The sequence below is a fragment of the Malaclemys terrapin genome, chromosome 2 (genome assembly GCF_027887155.1).
Source record: "Malaclemys terrapin pileata isolate rMalTer1 chromosome 2, rMalTer1.hap1, whole genome shotgun sequence".
Taxonomy (NCBI): Eukaryota; Metazoa; Chordata; order Testudines; family Emydidae; genus Malaclemys; species Malaclemys terrapin.
The window spans coordinates 72,115,503-72,133,665 of NC_071506.1; the positions used below are offsets into that span (position 1 = coordinate 72,115,503).

Here is an 18,163-nt window from a genome sequence, read left to right on the forward strand (position 1 = left end):
GCATGGAGCAGTATTCTTGTCTGTGACTGTTCATTTACGTCTAGCAATGGATACATATCATACTTTACAGAAGTAAATCATCAACCACAGATTGCTGGTTTTGTTAGTTCAACCAGCAGCCTACTGAGTATGTAGTTTTGCTGAGCTGCCTGCAGCCTTGTTGGTTAATTCCTGCTCAAGAGGCCCCAGAACGTCATAGTGGCTACATCCTCTCCTCCCTGTGGGAGCTCATAATATGGGGCTCTGCACTGTGTCCTCTTGTCATCCTGCCTGTTCTACATGCATACTCATCCACCAAGAGAGACAGGGAGGTGTTGGGCCTCCAATTGCATCCATATGGGGGTGACACTTAAATCTAAATCTTAGTTTTTAAAAAATCAATTTATTATTTTTTTTTTCCCCATTGGCTGACAAAGGTGGGAATGTGGATGGGGCAAACTGGCATAAACTCCACTCAGGTAAGACAAAAATGATATTAGCTGAATGCATTTGGATGAATGAATGAAGGTTGTGAGTGCACCTTTTATTGAGAGTGTAACAGCAGAAGTGGTTGAAATTGTTTGAATTTTGAAATTTCATTGGGATTATGAATTCTGAAATTTCAGGTGGTAAAACTGGAGACAGTAAATTTGCACCTTTTTTTCAACCAGATCTAGACAGTATGTTTAAATCTCTGAGCTATATTGCTCATCCTGGTTTTGCAGATGGCAGTTACAGCATGCAGTACCTTTCCCATTTATGGTTGGCCTGGAAGCTATAAGAGTCCCTACCTAATGGGTACCACAACACTGTGAACCATTTCTTTGTAGCCACTGGGCTAGATTACTGCAACAAACTCCGCTTTGGGTTGTGTTGCAAAGAACTTCAAAGATCCAGGAAGATAAAAATGTAACAATTCAGCTTTTGAGCTGCTATGAGTACATAACATCTGTGCTCTGCTGTCTGCCCTGCCTACTTCTTTATATCCAAATACAATGCAAAGCAATCTATAAACCTTTAAATGTTCTGGGGCCCTGTTCACTCAGAGATCACCTTCCTAAGCCATGGCACAGACCCAGTTTCAGGTTTTGGTTTTGACCTGTGAAGTCCTAGCTGGCTGCAGAGGTGCTTGAGCTGGTTCTCCTTTGGTTTAAAAGGAAGGCAGCCATTGGTATGTCTTTCTTCGTGAGGGATCTTCAAGTCTGGGGCTCGCTTATAGTCCAAATCAGTTGACCTTCAGGGCACACTCCTAAGCCCATCTCTTTTCCCAGGTCTTAGGGGAAATGAGGCGTTCACAGAGGGCTGGGATTTGTGTGCTGAGGGTTGAAATCTGTGGTGGGAGTTTAATTTATTTTTTCCCTTTAGGGAGGCCACTGCATTTATTTTTGTTTGTACTAGCTGGATTGTATTTTTAGTATATGTCAAAGTCACCTAGAGTCCTGGACTTTTTAACATTTGAGCTAAATAAACACGTAAAATAATAGATACATTTCAGGAGGAGGGGTTTGGGGCAGGATTAAGGGATTTTAGCTGATTTATTATGTATTACTAAACAATTTTTTATTTTTTGCTGCACAGGGCACATTATTATATTATTTATGCCATGTTATGTTTTCATCATATATATATATGCTAACTTATTTTTGATAGTGCAATTCTAATGATCATAAAAGTGCTGAAAGCAATTACTGTAGAGGTGCATGTGTATTAGTATACATTGAAATACATAAATATGTAAACATGGAGGTGGGGGGGGTTAATTTTTTAATTCCCAGAGGAAAGATGGTTAAGGCACCAGAATGGGACTCAAGAGATCTGAATTCAGTTCTCAGTGCGGCCACAGACTCCCTGTCTGACCTCGGAAAAGTCATGTAGGCACTTTTTTGAAAATTGTACCATATGTAACTTTTGAAAATGGGATTTAGGCTCCCAAGTCACATAGGCACTTTTGAAAATTTCACTCTTAATTTCTCTTTGCATCAGTTCCTAATTTTAAAAATGGGGATAATAATACTTCCTTTCCCCAACCCATTACCTGTCTTGTCTATTTGGACACTGAGCCCTTTGAGGTAGGGATTGTCTATCACTATGTAGGTCTATAGTGCCTAGCACAATGGGGCCCAATCAATGGGATCTTTGGAGGCTACTCTAATATACATAATAAATAATAACAATCATAATTGCAAAAATTCATAGAGGTGACATATGATACAGGATGTATTAGGTCATCTATTTAGTTCATGTTTGTTGCCAACAGTACAATTTTCATCTTTCTGAATTTTTCTGTATTCAGGGTCTTTCTCTTCAACAGTGTAAATACCTTTGAAGTGCACAGTGTGACTCGAAATGTGGTGATTTTGAGTGCCCAGTAAATTGGATGACAAAGCCTAATGCAGGGCAGAGATTTCTCAAGCAACGCCACACTAGGTATTTGTAATTAAATTGATGTAAATTACATTATTGCAGCTTTACACTTGTGTAGCTGAGAGCAGATTCTGGCCCTCTGATGCCTGACTGAATGCAATTCTTGTCTTTCTCCTAGAAATACCAGTTAACAACAAAAGAAACACACAGTAGCTCAGAACTCACTTTATACCAAAGTCAAACGTTCAAAAACATTCTGCTAATGTAATCTCGAATATTTTAAATCATGCTCCATTTTTTAAATTAAGGATTTGTGAATGGATTCGATATTTGACAAAACAAGTTCTGCTCTCTAGCAAATCAGGTTCCAATTTATACTGGATCTGACTATACTTTGATGATTATGTAAGTGCAATGCATTCATCGGCCACTGAGTGGTATGACTGGCACAGATGTTCCCTTAGAGACAGAGAAGTTGAGTGTTGTAGTTATGTCCAGCAGATGTCTCTTTCCAACCATGTAATATTTATTTAACTGTTTATTCTGTAAAGGATTTTACAGGTTCAGCATTTTCAAACCCTTTGTTCTTCTTATGAAACAATTACCAATTGCATACTGGAAGATTAGTAAAAGTCAATATGATGCAGAAAGCATTGCCTTCCATAGTAAATTATTTCACTCTGACATAGAACACGTCTGTTTAATGAATACTTGTCATAGAGGTACTATAGATATACACAGATTTAGAATGCATTGGGCTAGAATCAGATTTCAGTTATGCATTTGTAAATCTGGAGTAACTCAGCAGCAGCCAATGGAATTATATCGATTTACACAGATGGAAATGAGAGCAGAATTTAGTCCATTGTTAAAAAATATCCCTGTGTAGAAACAACTCTGGAGGAAAATTTGAACTATGACAAGTTTCATTCATTATGGGCTAAATTCTGCTCTAAATTACATCCTCTGAAGTCAGTGAAGTCGCACAGGTATAAATGAGAGAGTGCAGAAGTTAGCCTTATTGAAGCTATCTGCTACAAATTGAGTAACGGAATAACTAACAAATATTGCATCTTATTAATAAAGGCAAGTCTATTCTAAGCAATCACTATTTATAGCTCTGAATACTAGAGATAGGCTCCAACCAGTACCCCAGATTCAAAGCCCCTTTAACTTTTCAAAAGTTGAGACTCCGATCTGAGACTTGTGGCTCAGCCACTATCTCTGTAATAGGCCTCCACCGGAACCATAAATCTGCCCAAAACACAGGGGCAGTTTGGATTTGCAGCTCACACTTATTTCAATAATGGGCCAATTTTTATTGCTTCCAACACCCATGTCACTGTTCTTCTTTCCGAGAATATAAATGCTGGTGCTATAGGAGAAATATGAAAGCATGGATTAAGTACAACACTTGATGGATATGTTCTACAGCTCAACTGGCTTTTGAAAACTGATCCTATTTTCAGGTAACAGGGGACTCATCAGTGTTACAACACCATACATATTTCATATTAGAGCTACAGAATTTTCCTAAAAGTTTGAAACGACTTGCGAAATAGAAGAGCTACATTGCAGTCAAAACAGTCATTTACCAGATACTTTTGTTTTTATCCCCTTCTGGGATGAAGTGAGCACCTGCATGATTAAATCTAATGTAGTACGTTTGGTACACACCATGAGGCCTGATCCTATGAGCTGCTGAATGCCTCTCGGCTATCTAGGCTTAGTACCTTGCAATATTGACTTATGTGGAATTTGAGGATGCTGAGCGCTGCCTGTGAGGTGCTCAGCACTTTGAAGGTTTGGGTCTGGTATCAGAGAAAAATATTTTACTCTACAGGTGCTAACTGAACATACAATGACAGTTTTGAAGGTTTAAAGCTGCTTATGTTTGTTGGTACTGTTATATTTCATGCAGTTAATTATTATTTTCCAATCCATGATCTTGCTAATAATTGATGCTTAGAGAGGGGATGAACTGTTTCTTTGGAGGAGTTGCCAGGTGGATTGTTTTTATTTTTTTTCCATTCTATTCCTTTGATGTACTAGTGCTGGCATTGGCCCATGTCCAAAAAGTGAAGTATGAGAAGTTGCACTGGTTCTCAGAAAGTGTCACACTTCTGTGTGAATCACTGAATGACTCAGAATACATATACCATGTTCAAAGAGTGAAAATTCTCTGCATCTCTACCCCATTTGTCCTGATTAGAGGAATGGACTTAGGCCAAGATTTTCAAAAATAGGAGCCTAAATGTAGGCTCCTACGTCTTTATTAGGATACATAAATAAGTAGCCTGATGTAGGTGCCTAAATATGGTTGTAGAAACTTACCTTCAGGTTCATATTTTTGAAAATCTTGAACTAAACATTGTATTTGTACAGGTTTTCAGGTGCTGGAATGCTAAGATGGGTTTTTCATATGCCTGTTTTGTACAGCAGCAGTAACAATATATTTAACTAACAGATAACTTTATGCAGGAGAGGCATTAAAGGTGAAGTATTAAAGGATAGTTATTATAGAAATGGGTGCAATGTTTTGCCTCCCAATTGAAATAGCAGCCAGAAACATTTATCTCACTCCAGAATACTGGAGCCACCAGCTTCCAGAATGAAAGGAAATCTTCTGTCTTAGCTAGAACTTGTACTCGACCTTTGTATTTCCTTTAGCTCAAATCTTCCTTTCTAGCACATTAGTGCTGGATGTCTGCAAGCGCTCTATCATCCATGTTCGCATAAACATGCAGAACACCTGCTTACTCTGATTCACCCAGTCCTCATTCAGACTCTCCCAATTTTTGACAGCAGACCTCAATCAAATATTACATGCTGTTAATTTCCTTTCAGAACCATGTAATAACATGCCTTACACCCAATCCCCAACGTCATTCAAGCAGTCCAGTCACTGGGATAACATCAAGATTTTGTAATTTATATAAATGCAATTAATTTATACTGCTTTACCCCATTATTACAAAGGTGAAACTCCAATGGAAACTGGAGTAACTCAGTGGTGAATCAGGCCCCTTGCTTTTTAAAAATATATAAGGTCATATTTTGAGCTGTGTAAGTCGGCATGGCTCCATTCATTTCAATGGAGCGAGACCAATTCACGCCAGGTGAGGCTCCAGACCATAGTTTCTACAAAGGGTTGATTATATATAAAACAGTACTTTACATCAGCTATTCCAAATCCTCCTGAAATAAAAGATTCAACAAAGTTATGGAAATGTCTTAAATGGACCACAGCTGAAAAGATTTTCCTAGAGCTTTTCAGTGTTGTGGATGGTTGCTAAAAATTAGTTGGAAATTTCAAATTTTCTGTAGAGTCAAGGAAAAAATGTGCTTGTTTGACATTGCACTTATTGCATTCCCTCTAAAAACCAGGATTCCAGTCTACACCTACCCTCCAGCTATGAACCAGCCCCCAAAATCCTGCTCTGAACTGTACTTAGGCAAAAACACTTGAAGGTATTAGAGAAACCTGAACATTTCTTGTTGTCTTTTGTTACAACTCTTCCTTCCTCCTTCTTTAGCTTAGCTGTTTTAGCGTAGGTGTTTCCTATAGTTTGAAAATACAAGTGATGGCTCTCGCTGATACACACTGGAGTTAGACACTATTAACAGCTGAATCTTTTAAATCAGTTCTTGCAAACAGTGAACTTTTTCTCTGCACTTGTTTTGGCATCTTCGAGATTAAGAAGTCACGTAGCTTGACAAAGCACTTTGCTCCTACAAGTCTTAACAGACCCACAGGGATTTTTTTCCCCCATATCTCCATTCCAACACCTGTTGCAAAAAGGCTGGGGTGGTCTCAATATAACTTCCCTCTGCCCCTCCTCCTGTTAATATATATATATATATTAACAGGAGGAGGGGCAGAGGGAAGTTATATTGTATATATTATATATATATATACATAATAAATTATTCAGAACAGCCCCCAAAACACTGTTTGTAATGTATATATAATATCCAGCTTGGAAGGTTTGTCACATCTTCAGGTGTCTAGAAGTTCTAGGCTTTTCCCAGGTTTTCATATGTATGTATTTTAAATCTTAAGCATACTTGTAACTGAATGGCTTTTCTAAAGCAATCCAGGTAATTGACAAAAACTAAAACACATTTAAAAGACTTTTATCCTGAATGAAATACACAACAAAGATTATGCTTTTATAAAAAGCCTGCAGTATCCTTGTGTTTTCTATAAAAATCCTATAAGGAAGTGTGTCTAATAAGGTTTTATCATTTTTGCTATTGCTTATTATCTGTACACGTTTTAATGTCCTTGGCTAATCAGGAGTATTTCACTGGCAGAAAATATTTCATTCTGTGCTAGAGCAGTTAAAGGAGTGACATGATTACTTAATCTCCACAAGGCAGGAAATGGCAGGTTTTTGCATTTTAAAGATGTTTGAAACTAAAAAAGTATTCCTAGTAGTAAGAATCTGAAACACAGTCCGTGGGTTTTACAAAACCCAGAATCCTGCTGTGAAACACTGCCTTTCCATTTGTTGTTGCTGCTGCTTTTGTCTCATCTAATGTATCTTGCTATCAGTTATTTCTCAAAAGGTGAGGGTTAAGTATTTGTTAATCTACAAAATTTGCCAACTAAAACTTTTCAAAGTGCAGTTTCCAAACATATCAGGCACCTCCTAACCAAAGTCTCTCATCAGCACTGCAGGCTGAGTTGTTATCTTGTAATGTTCCCCCCTTCTGCCCTTAATGAACAGTTTGTTCCATTGTATTTCTTTTATCAAACATCTGGAAGCCAGACTTGTTTTAAAGAGACATTTTAGTTCATATGACTTATCCAGCACTCTGTTAGGGAAAAAAGGAGAAGAATGCAGTTAAATCAGTGAAATTACCACCTATTTAAAGTACTCTAACTAACACATTTTTGTAGACAGAAATTCTAAAGAACAATGTGCACCCACTTTGCACCAGAATAATTCACTCTGACAACAGATTCTTCCTCTGTTCACAGCTGTCCCAATGGGAGGAGCTGAAACCTGAACCAAATCCTTAACTTGTAGCAGGGATTGGATCCTTCTTGCGAAGAGAAGGAAAACCCTCCCAGCAAAACAGGCTGAGTTTGTAAAAGTGCTTGAGCAAATTCAGAAGTGATTGGATGAAAAGAAAACCTTGGCCCTCCCCTCCTGCACCTGACTAGTGGATATTTACAGCACTTTTCAAGGAGCCTCTCTGCACTGCCACTACACAATTTTACTGCATGGATTGAGCTGAGCAGACAATACTATAGGGACCAATGTGCTAGCAGTGATTCTGTGTGCTGCACACGATCTGGGGACCGTTATTCTAAACTGAAAGGAGATTCTGGAAGAAGGAGAAATTCTGCATTCAAAATGCCACGATCTTTCCTGGTCAAGAAGCATTTCAATTCATCCAAGAAGCCAAATTACAGCAAACTGGACACTCATACAGGTAATAAGATTAAAACGTATGTCACTGTGAATGAAAGGTGAAGTTGTTTTTATTCCTTGGCGGTGAAGGGGTTTACCTTTTAGTTTTCATATTTCAGGGCAAGATTTGGTTTGTTCCTAGCATTTTCTAGCTGCTTAAAATGATTGATTTTTGAGAAACATGTAAGTGCCAATCAGAATGATACACTGCCAACTTTAAAAAGTTTGCTCATTGAATTGAACCTAATTATTTTATGTGGGTTTACGTTTTTCCTGTTCTGTGCATGTTATTAATGGAATTTCTAACTTCTATACAAATCAGTTTGAAAGTTTGGCTGCTGAATGTGTTAAACTGCATGAATTTAGAAACAGCATGTTTCTTTGAATAGACCTCCAAACCACATTGTGCTTGTTTAAGTTCACTGTATGTATGTATGTGTGCATCAGTATATATGTGTAGAGTTTTTACTCATTTAATCCTCTTTACATAATTGGATCATGTTCATGATGTTTGACTTCTGCACTTATTGAACCTATAGGCATTCATTTTACTGCCTTTAAAGTAATTTTCCACTTTTCCTAATACTTTCTTCTTTCTTTTTCTCCAGTGATAATTTCCCCATACCTGTATGAGAGCTATCCAATGCCTATCATACCACAGCCAGAGATCCTGAGCTCAGTAGCTTACAATCCAATTACTGTGTGGACTACAACTGGGCTGCTACCATCCCCGTTACCCAATGACCTCTCTCCTCTTTCTGGATACCCCTCATCCTTGGGAAGAGTCAGTCCACCTCCACCCTCTGACACCTCATCCAAGGATCACAGTGGCTCAGAAAGTCCCATTAGCGATGAAGAAGAGAGAATCCAGTCAAAGCTTTCAGATCCCCATGCAATTGAAGCTGAAAAGTTTCAGTGCAGTTTATGCAACAAGACCTATTCAACTTTCTCTGGGCTGGCCAAACATAAGCAACTGCACTGTGATGCCCAGTCTAGGAAATCGTTCAGCTGCAAATACTGTGACAAGGAGTATGTAAGCCTGGGAGCCCTTAAGATGCATATCAGGACCCACACACTACCTTGTGTCTGCAAGATCTGTGGCAAAGCTTTCTCTAGACCCTGGTTACTTCAAGGACACATCAGAACTCACACGGGTAAGAAAATCTATTAGAAATGCAATGTGTGAATTTTATCCCACCAGGATGTTGTTAACTTTCGTGTTTTGTCTTAGGCAACTACTAGGGTCCCTAACATGTTATTGATATTTACCTGGACAGTTATTTCCTAGCTATTTTTAAAGCATCATTAAAGTACAAAATTCATACTTTGTTGTAACAATATCTTGCATTCGTGGATCAGGTCCTGTACTGGTGTAAATCAGCATAGCTCCACTGAAGTCAATGTCATTTTCTGCCAATTTACACCAGCTGATGATTTGGCCCTAGTGACTTCAGGCTCACATTTAGGCTTTGGGAAGTGTTGTGTATATATATACAAGGCTCAGTTTTACCCAAGGATCAGTAAGAAAACCCCAAACCCTAAAAGTTATACAAGTGTCTGCTCGGTGAAGCAATCAAGGAATACAAATGTTGCTAACAGAAACAAATCCTTACCAAAGTTTGTTTCCTAAGACAATGATTTTGGTGTAACATTGGGCACAGTATTGTTTCGGAACATCTATTTGCTGCATTTCTAGTTGTAGCCCCTATCTTAAGTAATTTATGCCGCTCTAGACATAACACAGGACAACCAAAATGAACAGAAGGAACATTTGGAAATGTTGGGAGGAGCCCAACCTACAGGCGCTGACTGCACCTGTGAGGCAGAAAGCGTCAGCAGCTTGTCTTTCAAGATCACACCAAGCAGTATTCTCTGACAAGTCTGAAATGTCTCAGCACAGTCAGCAGTGCTGTGAGAAGTAACTGTAATATCTGCAGCCTGCTCACCTTTTTATTACAGACTTCAATTATTTAAACAAAATCATTTTTGTTTCCCAAGGGAAAATGGGGCTGTACCTGTCCCCAGGGGTACTTATTGTTTTAAATGCTTAACTCTTTTTTTTTTTATAACGTTTTTTAGGAGAGAAGCCTTTTTCATGCCCTCATTGCAACAGAGCATTTGCAGACAGATCGAACCTGAGGGCTCATCTGCAGACCCATTCAGATGTGAAGAAATACCAGTGCAAAAATTGCTCCAAAACTTTCTCCAGAATGTCTCTTCTGCACAAACATGAGGAATCTGGCTGCTGTGTAGCACACTGAGTCATGCAGTCAATGTTGACCTGGACCCAATGCATTTCTCCACTCCTGTTGCAAATGATAAGTGGAAACCGAAAGGCATTTTCTCTTCTGCTTCCTAACCTCATCCCCTCACCCTAGTCCACCCCCCCAAAAGTGGAAGAACTTATGTCAGTACAAATTAGCTTAAGTATTTCTGCTAAATTACTTAAGTGTGAATTCTGAAATACAAGGGGGAAAGAACCATACATGACATTTCAAATAGATCATAAGGAAGAAGCATGATCAGCCTTCTTCAGCGATGAAGCCAAATGTGCATAGTCTTTTCTTACTAAGAAAAGTTGCAAAGATTAACAGTACATCCCTGCCAAACCATTTCAACCAAAGAAACAGTATTTAAAGAGGAAATAATAATAAAAATCCTACTCCAAGAGAATTTGCCAGACAACATTTATCTCAGGTGCCTTATAAAGTATTTTAAGTTTACTTTAGTAAATGTCTAATATTCCTAGTTGTTTTTTTTTTTTAATTAAAAACTAAGGCCTCTATTGATGATCTGAAATGCTTTAAAACTGAATAGTTCAAAGAGGAGGAAAAAACACATAAGAGAATGTATGAAAAATTATCTGCCATGTTTTAAAAGTTTGTGCCTTTAAAGAAGACTGTAGCTTCAAACATTCCTGGTGCATGCTTGACCCATCTTTTAATATGGAATAATTCCTCTAAACTTTAATCTTTTTTTTTTTAAACGGGAATAAGTGCAAAAGAGGGGGTTCATGGGAGTTTGACAATGATTTTTTTTTAAACTTGTTTGAAATGCACAAAGGAAATGCAATATCTTCAGCAGTGCCCCTCCAAGTGCCTTTTCTATTAATGGTTTTGTAAAGTATGTGGACATAATGTAAATATTTTTATTTTTATATGACTGAATGTGTTATGAATGAAAGTGAAGTGTTGCCTATAGCAGCATCTATAGGTAACTTGAAGAAAGTGTGAAGTGAATTTTGTTATGTTGTTTTTTAGCCACTTTTTTACAATAAACATTTTTGAGTAAGATCTCTGTTGTTTGTCCTAAGTGCAAAGACTTTATCTGACTTATTGAGAGTATGAAACATACAAAGAAAGAAAGTGTTTTTTCATTAAAAACATGTAGCTGGAAACTGATTTTCAAATATGAATTGTTAGTTCATGATTGTTGAGTATGAATAAGAAAAATGATCCTTTGGGGGATGTTTTTTTTACAAAGCATTTAAGGAGTCTACTTTAAAACACCATTAAACTCTCTTTAACCCAATCAATATCTGTATTGCCAAGAGAAACATTTTGTTTTATTGCATTTTAATAGTTAAGATGCTCCCATTACATCAGGATCATTACAATAACCACACTTTTATGACCATCTTTTCATTATACGTTGAGCTTACAAATTTGGGCCTGATCCAAAGTTCACTGAAGTCGACGGGAGTATTTCATAATTCCATGGAGTTTAGATTATAGCCTTTAAGAATAGTATTCCAGTCACAATATATTGTATATTTTATTAGAAGGCTTCAGAAATATAAATTGCATCAAAGGTTTTTTTTAAATAATTGTTTTTATGAAATATTCATAGATACTAAAAGTGGCATCATAATGCTTTACATCTGACACTATTTCAGCTGAATTGGTGAGGATGTATTTATATATGTAGAATCTAAGAAGCCCTGAGCTACTAAATCAGAGAAATAATTATATATACTGATTCACAGCTAGCCATAAACAGTAATGATTTTTTCTTAGGTGGATTAATTGAGATTTCCAGGACTTGACTCTAAAAGTGTGACAAAGCGTGACATAAACAAAGGCTGTTCCATTACACTAACTGATGCAAAATAACACTGGACATTTTATAAAATGCACAGCTACGATTCAGATAAATACAAACTGGGATCTAATTTACAAGGGTGTAACACATACTCTACCGTGCTAACAGGAGTAAAAAGTAGTAAAATTATAACATTATCAATAGAAAAAGCAGATAAGACTTACAGTGTGCACAATGAAGAGATTTCTTGAATAAGAAGTTGCCATTTCAACACAAGCATATTTCTTACCATATCTACATCTTTAGTTCCTACAATAGAGCACTTTAACAGGGCATTTGGAATATTACATTTGAATTTTCTTTGTGCATATCTGCACAGTAAAAGATCTTATATCTGTCCACAGGAAGTACTGCATTTCAGTAACCCTAACTCGGATGAAGATTTTCATATACAGCAAACAGCTGTAAAATAACATTACCGTCTTCTTTCATTAGGGCAAATTATTTTTGCAGGAGTAGCTAGGTAGCATAGGAAAGATAAGCAGCAAGGTATGCAAATTTAAAAATTAAGTGCAATGAGGATCAGTGAGAATTTGTGAGGTAGCATTTTGAAATGAGCCTGTGAAGGCATCAAATACCCTTGAAAAGTATCATGTGGTTACTCTATTGATCTACACTTACACGTTATTCACTTTGAAGTTCTTAAGTCTCTGAAAGCAATTTGATCATGCCAGCTTTGCCTTTTCAGAGTGAAGTTTATCTGTGTGAAAGTAAAGCTCTGACAGTAAACAAGTGTTCTGTGAAGCTTTAGTTCCTATTTTCACTGCAAACATTTTGGTTTTGCTCTTCTACTTCCACGCACCTGACTTTAGAAAGGAACTTTCCATTGTTTCAATTCACACTTATACTTTCAATTCTTTAGCCCCCCAGTAAAACTAAATAGGCTAAAGACCAGCTCCTTTTTGACTGAATTCAACAAAAATGTTGCCATTGTCTTCAATGGGAACAGGATCAAACCTTAGCATCATTAAAACACAATTTGCTAAACTGTACACAAGAGCTACTGGATTGATTTGGAAGGTGTAAATTAAGATTATCTGCCCAATATGTACATAATCATAGAATAGAGAGATAGAAAAGCCTTGTTGCATCCTTTAATTCCTCCTTTCAAAAATATAGTTCCAATAGTTCATTGCTAGTGCTTTATCCAGTCTAGTTTTAAGTATTCCAGGTAATGGAGTGACACTACTTTCATAAGAGATTATGCTACTCTCTGTCAGGACGTTTCCCACAATATTTAGCCTAAAATATTCCTTTCTTAATTTCATTGCATTACTCCTAGTTATGCTCCTTATTCCAGCCCAAATAATTCAACCCCATGAACCAAATTCTATTCTGAGATGCATGCATACAACTCCCACTGACTTACTGGGAGTTTGCAGGAGAATTTGGCTCTGTGCTTGGTGCTTTTACCCATCAATACTTTCTGACTATTATCATAGTTCCTGCTAGACATCTCTAATCCCCACTATGCATAATTAGCTTTTTTAATATTTCTATGAAAGACAATTGTTCCAGCCCCCTAATAGTTGTTGTTACTCTTTTCTGAACTCCCCATTTTGACAAATGCTTTCCACTTTTGAGAAGCCCAGAGTTGAATGTCCTGTTTTTTTGAATGAGAGTTGGGGCTACCAATAAGCCAGCCACTAGTATAAAGCAGGCTGCATGGCAGAGGCCAGTATTTGCAAGCGTCTGAATATCTTCAGGATTCCTGAGTGTTATGATCTCTCTTTCTCAAATATAAATAGGCCCTTATCAAACCTACCTGGAGGCTAAAGATACTGAGAGGTCTTATTTGCACCTTCAGCTATAAAAGTGACATGATGTGATCCTTACATGCTGCGTATACTTTTGCTCTTGCCGTTCACCAGCGACTAGTTAAATACCAGTAGACTTCTGACAGGGATTTATTTATTTGTTTTCAACCCAAACACTTTAGGGAGTAACATGTGCTTCACAGAAGATGATGATGAAGAAGAAGAAGAAGAAGACGACAACAAACACAAACACACTAGAACTGTCTTGTCTCTCAGCCAATCCAATGTTTAGAAAGGCAACTCACTGGAGTCTCTGTAGCGTGCCGTACATTGTTTATAGCAGTGATGAGGCATACCTCTCAGAATAAATCACCAGGAAGTCTTTGTGTTTAGATATTCTTATTTCACTGTTATTTATGTTATGATAGTGCTTGGTAGCCTCAGCCAAGATCAAGGCCCTATTACATTAGGAACTAGACAATCACATAATAAAGAAACAGCAGCTAACCCCAAAGAGCTTACCCCCCAACAGATAAAGCATATGATGGAGGAGTTGGAAATTGAATCCCAATCTCTTGAGTCCCAGGCTGTGATGAAGCTGACCCCCACCACCTGCCAGGCAAGAAAAAGAACCCCCAGTAGTCACAGTCTGCACTTGGGGTGTGAATAACTAATTGCCTCATGGCTAGAGGAAGCAGAGCTAGGCCTTATAAGTAGATTGAGGGAGCTAAGTTGGGGAGGGACTGCTGAAGAGACAGGTCTCTCTTGTGGAGAAAAGACCTGTGACAGGGTATAACCACACAGGTAACAACAGAGGAAGAACACAACCAGAGCACCATGAAGGGGAGTCTGGAGAAGATACAGATCTGAGGCAGAGCCCAATAGTGGGTTCCGTGTCCAGGCATGAGGGGTGTGCCCTTTAGGTGAGGGTGTATGCTTACAAAGGCCTTAACCACAAGGCCAATCAGTATTTCATATTGAAATATACTATTTCTGTTCTTAGAAGGAATTAAAATTTGTATCCCTTTGAAAATTGTTTGTTTGTACTTATTTATTGTCCTATGATTTAAAATCTTAATACCATTTTAAAAATGCAATTTGTAACTAAATCTATGAATTACAATCCTATGTGACAGGAATCTTGAAGGTGGAAGAGGAGAAACATTTCAACTTGTATATGTATTTTTAAATACAAGAAATAAAAACAGATAAAGTGAATGACTTGATGCCATACATCACTGATGGGCTATGTCAAGGTTCTGGAAACTATCATGAGATAATATGAAGAGAAAGGACAGAGAATTACCCATCCTATAACAGCAGAGCATGACTAGTATAAATGAAGGATGCTTGTATTCTCAGTCCCTTCTTCTTAGTAAAGTTAATGCCCCATCTGCCTCCTCAGCATTATTTAGGGTATGTGCTATTCCCTTGTTCCCCTCTCATTGCCAACAGGAATCTTTATAAGTGAAAAGGGTTAGATTGTGCCTGTATGAGGTGGAGGAGAGTCACATTGCCCGAAGGGGAAGTGCAGAGATAACTGTATCTAAGTCAAACACAGTCCATCCAAGTTCCCAGTGTGTAACATAAGTGCAAAGGCTACATCCTCCTCCAGGTGCACCTGGCTTGCTCTGCCAGTGTAGAGGGAAAAAAGCCTGCCTCCTTCCTGCCCTCTTTGGGACAATATGCAAAGTACAAATAGCCTGCAATATTTTCCCCTTAAGTGCAAGGACCGGTCTTTGCACTATCCTCTATTCCCCACCCCCACTCCCTCTCTGGACACCCGTACAAGGTCAGTTACAATCTGGCCAAAAAATCTTTGATTTTGTTTGTTTTTTGTTTGGTGGTTCAGGCATCTCTTTTCTTTCTGTCTCGCCAGTGCTCCAGGAATGTTACCCAGACTGATACTGTCTTGTGGCTTCCTCCTCTTCCTCTCAGCTTTTTGGAAACAAAAACATATACAAGTGCTTTTTTGGTGGCTTTCCCTTTTTTCCCTTTCCTCAGCTCTCAGGAAGACAAAAAGCACTGGAAAATGCAACTTTGGCCTCCAACTTCATGCAGTTTCTTTTGTACACTCTGCTATCTGTATACTGGATCCACTCTTCCTTTCTCTTGTGTCCATTCCCTTTTACCCTATAGACATCATCAAGTGTCTTCTCTGTGTAGAGACCACAGGTTTATCTACATGGTGGGGTACTGTGCTCGATTGAAGTGTGATTTCTAAAGCACACTAATGTGTTGTGCATTAACTGGTGCCCTGTAATGTAAATGCTGTTTGAAACAGTACTATATTAAAGTGCACTAGAGAACCCGGAGGCGTAGCGAGCGCCCTCCTTACCCTCCGACCGGAGGGGGCCCTGCAAGGAAGGGGGCCCCTAAAAGTGGCAAAATAAATACCGCATTCCAGTTTCTGCATTGTAATGGTCCCCGCCCGGACATATGTTCGGAGGGGGCCACCGTTCGGATGGGGCCACGTTCTTTGTTGCTACGGCCCTGAGAGAACCTTTAGTGCCCACCAGCAGGACTACTCAGGCCAATTAATTTGAAACATGTTAGTGAACTTTAGAAATCACACCCCATAAAGCACATTACCCAACTGCGTAGACAAACACTAAGCAAGAAGGGCTGGATAAGGCCCTTAATCTGCCTGGCAAGTGTCCTATAAAAGGACACTTCTCCCCTCTCTTTTGTTTAGAGAAAAGATACTCTGTGTACCTCTCATTTATGCTCAGGCCACTTTACACTAATCTGGTGTAAAGTCACTTTAAGACCCCTTTACATGATTGCGGCAGTTAAGGGAGCATTAGTACAAATGAGAATAAGTGCCATTCACAACATGGGCTTTTGGAAAGCTAATAATTGTCTAGATGCCCAATAGATGCCACCTCTAGTTGGACCTTTGCTGTTTGGAACCAAAGGTCCTTTTAAAAAGATGTGCCAGTCTGGCAGTCCATTGGGGTAGGGAACAGAGGAGGTGGAATGATCATAAAAATCCCCCAGCATTCGGTACCCTCAGAACCAGATTTTTAGTCGGCTTCCCCTGCAAAATTGAATGCACAGACCGCTGTGTGTACAAACAGGCATGTGCACATTCTCATCAGGTAATCAGGCATGCAGTTAACCAATCTGTGAACTCAAACGAGCAAGCAAAATCACTGCAACCTTACTTGGAGGGACCACTTCAGAACAGGCTGCAGGCTGATTGAGTCCCTAACCTTTCTGCTGAGTATGCTAACTTTACTGCTAATTGTTTTTTGTGACTGCCACTTGTTATAATCAAGCCCCAGAATTTGGACTGAGACCAACAAAACATGTCACATATGGGCCACTAAAAATCCATCAGTTGGTAGTAATTTCCAGCCTCTACCATCTCATGCTTTATTAAAAGCAGTGACCTAAAATGAAAGGCTTCATATCTCATTACCAATTCCACGCACGACTGAGTCCCTCAAATAAAATACTTTTATGTCTTAGTAAGTTCCCTGAATGCAGAATACAAGTGATGAACAGCAGATCAGTGAGTGATGGACATATGCGAAGAATCTCAGTGAAATGGCACATACTAGGTACACTGCCAAAAATAGTTCAAATATTGTGGATGGCCTTAAAAATGAATGCCTCTTGGAGCAAAAACTGTCATCTTCTGTATTTTGTGCTGTGCTGATTATCGACACTTAACAACTAATAAATAATGATTAATAGCACGGCATGTACAAAAAATATAAAATCGTCCTTTGAAAGCCACAACTGGGTGATGTAAAACTAATAACATTTTCTTTTTACATTTTGAGATGTGATTAAAATATGTTTTAGAGGACAGCACACAACTTCATGTGGGAAGGTTCATCAGTGAATCTTCACTATCCATATCACTGTTATGAATCTGGGCCAGGTTGTTGCCTGAAATCAATAGATATTCATTGGTCTCTGTTGGATGTTTGGTGGCCTCTGTGAAATAACTTGCTAGTCTCAGTCCAGTTCCTAACTGGTCTGACTAGTTCCTGTTGAACAAAGTCCACAACTAGAGCTGATGAAAAATTTCCATCCAAACTTTTTCGGTTTTTAACTGGATTATTTGGTTTTCAGTTGTCTAAAAACAAAACTTTTTCAGATTTCAATTTTTTTTAGCAAGCCCCATTCCCCCCAAAATTAGACAAAACTGACAAAGAAATTCACTTGTGTGTGTGAGGGAGAGGGGTGGACTCATTTCCTGATTAGCTCTACACACACACTACACACTGCACAAAATCACCGCCAAAATCTTTGGCTCCCATTGACAGTCACAGCAGGGAGACCAATGACTGAATGGTGATGGAAACTGAACTACCCTCTCACTTCTAAGGGGAGGTTTCAGTGAGTCACAGAGGAGGTACACCAGCCAGACTAAGTGGTTTTCCATTGTGCATATATATTCTGTGGGTAAAGAGAGGGCTTTAGTTGTTGTTAAACTGTCACCTTCCACATAAGTACTAAAAGCCAGTTAAATATTACCTTCCCATATTAGACTTCTATATGAGGAGACACATAGAAGGTCAGTGC

The 18,163-nt window shown here is 38.6% G+C and overlaps 1 protein-coding gene across 1 annotated transcript; it reads left to right on the forward strand.

Moving 5' to 3' along the window:
• The first annotated feature begins 7,331 nt into the window (after positions 1–7,331).
• SNAI2 (snail family transcriptional repressor 2) lies at positions 7,332–11,059 on the forward strand. Its single transcript, XM_054020613.1, has 3 exons — positions 7,332–7,788; positions 8,375–8,920; positions 9,846–11,059. The coding sequence occupies exons 1-3, from the start codon at positions 7,710–7,712 to the stop codon at positions 10,025–10,027; spliced, it is 807 nt and encodes a 268-aa protein (XP_053876588.1). The 5' UTR covers positions 7,332–7,709; the 3' UTR covers positions 10,028–11,059.
• The last annotated feature ends 7,104 nt before the right edge of the window (positions 11,060–18,163 follow it).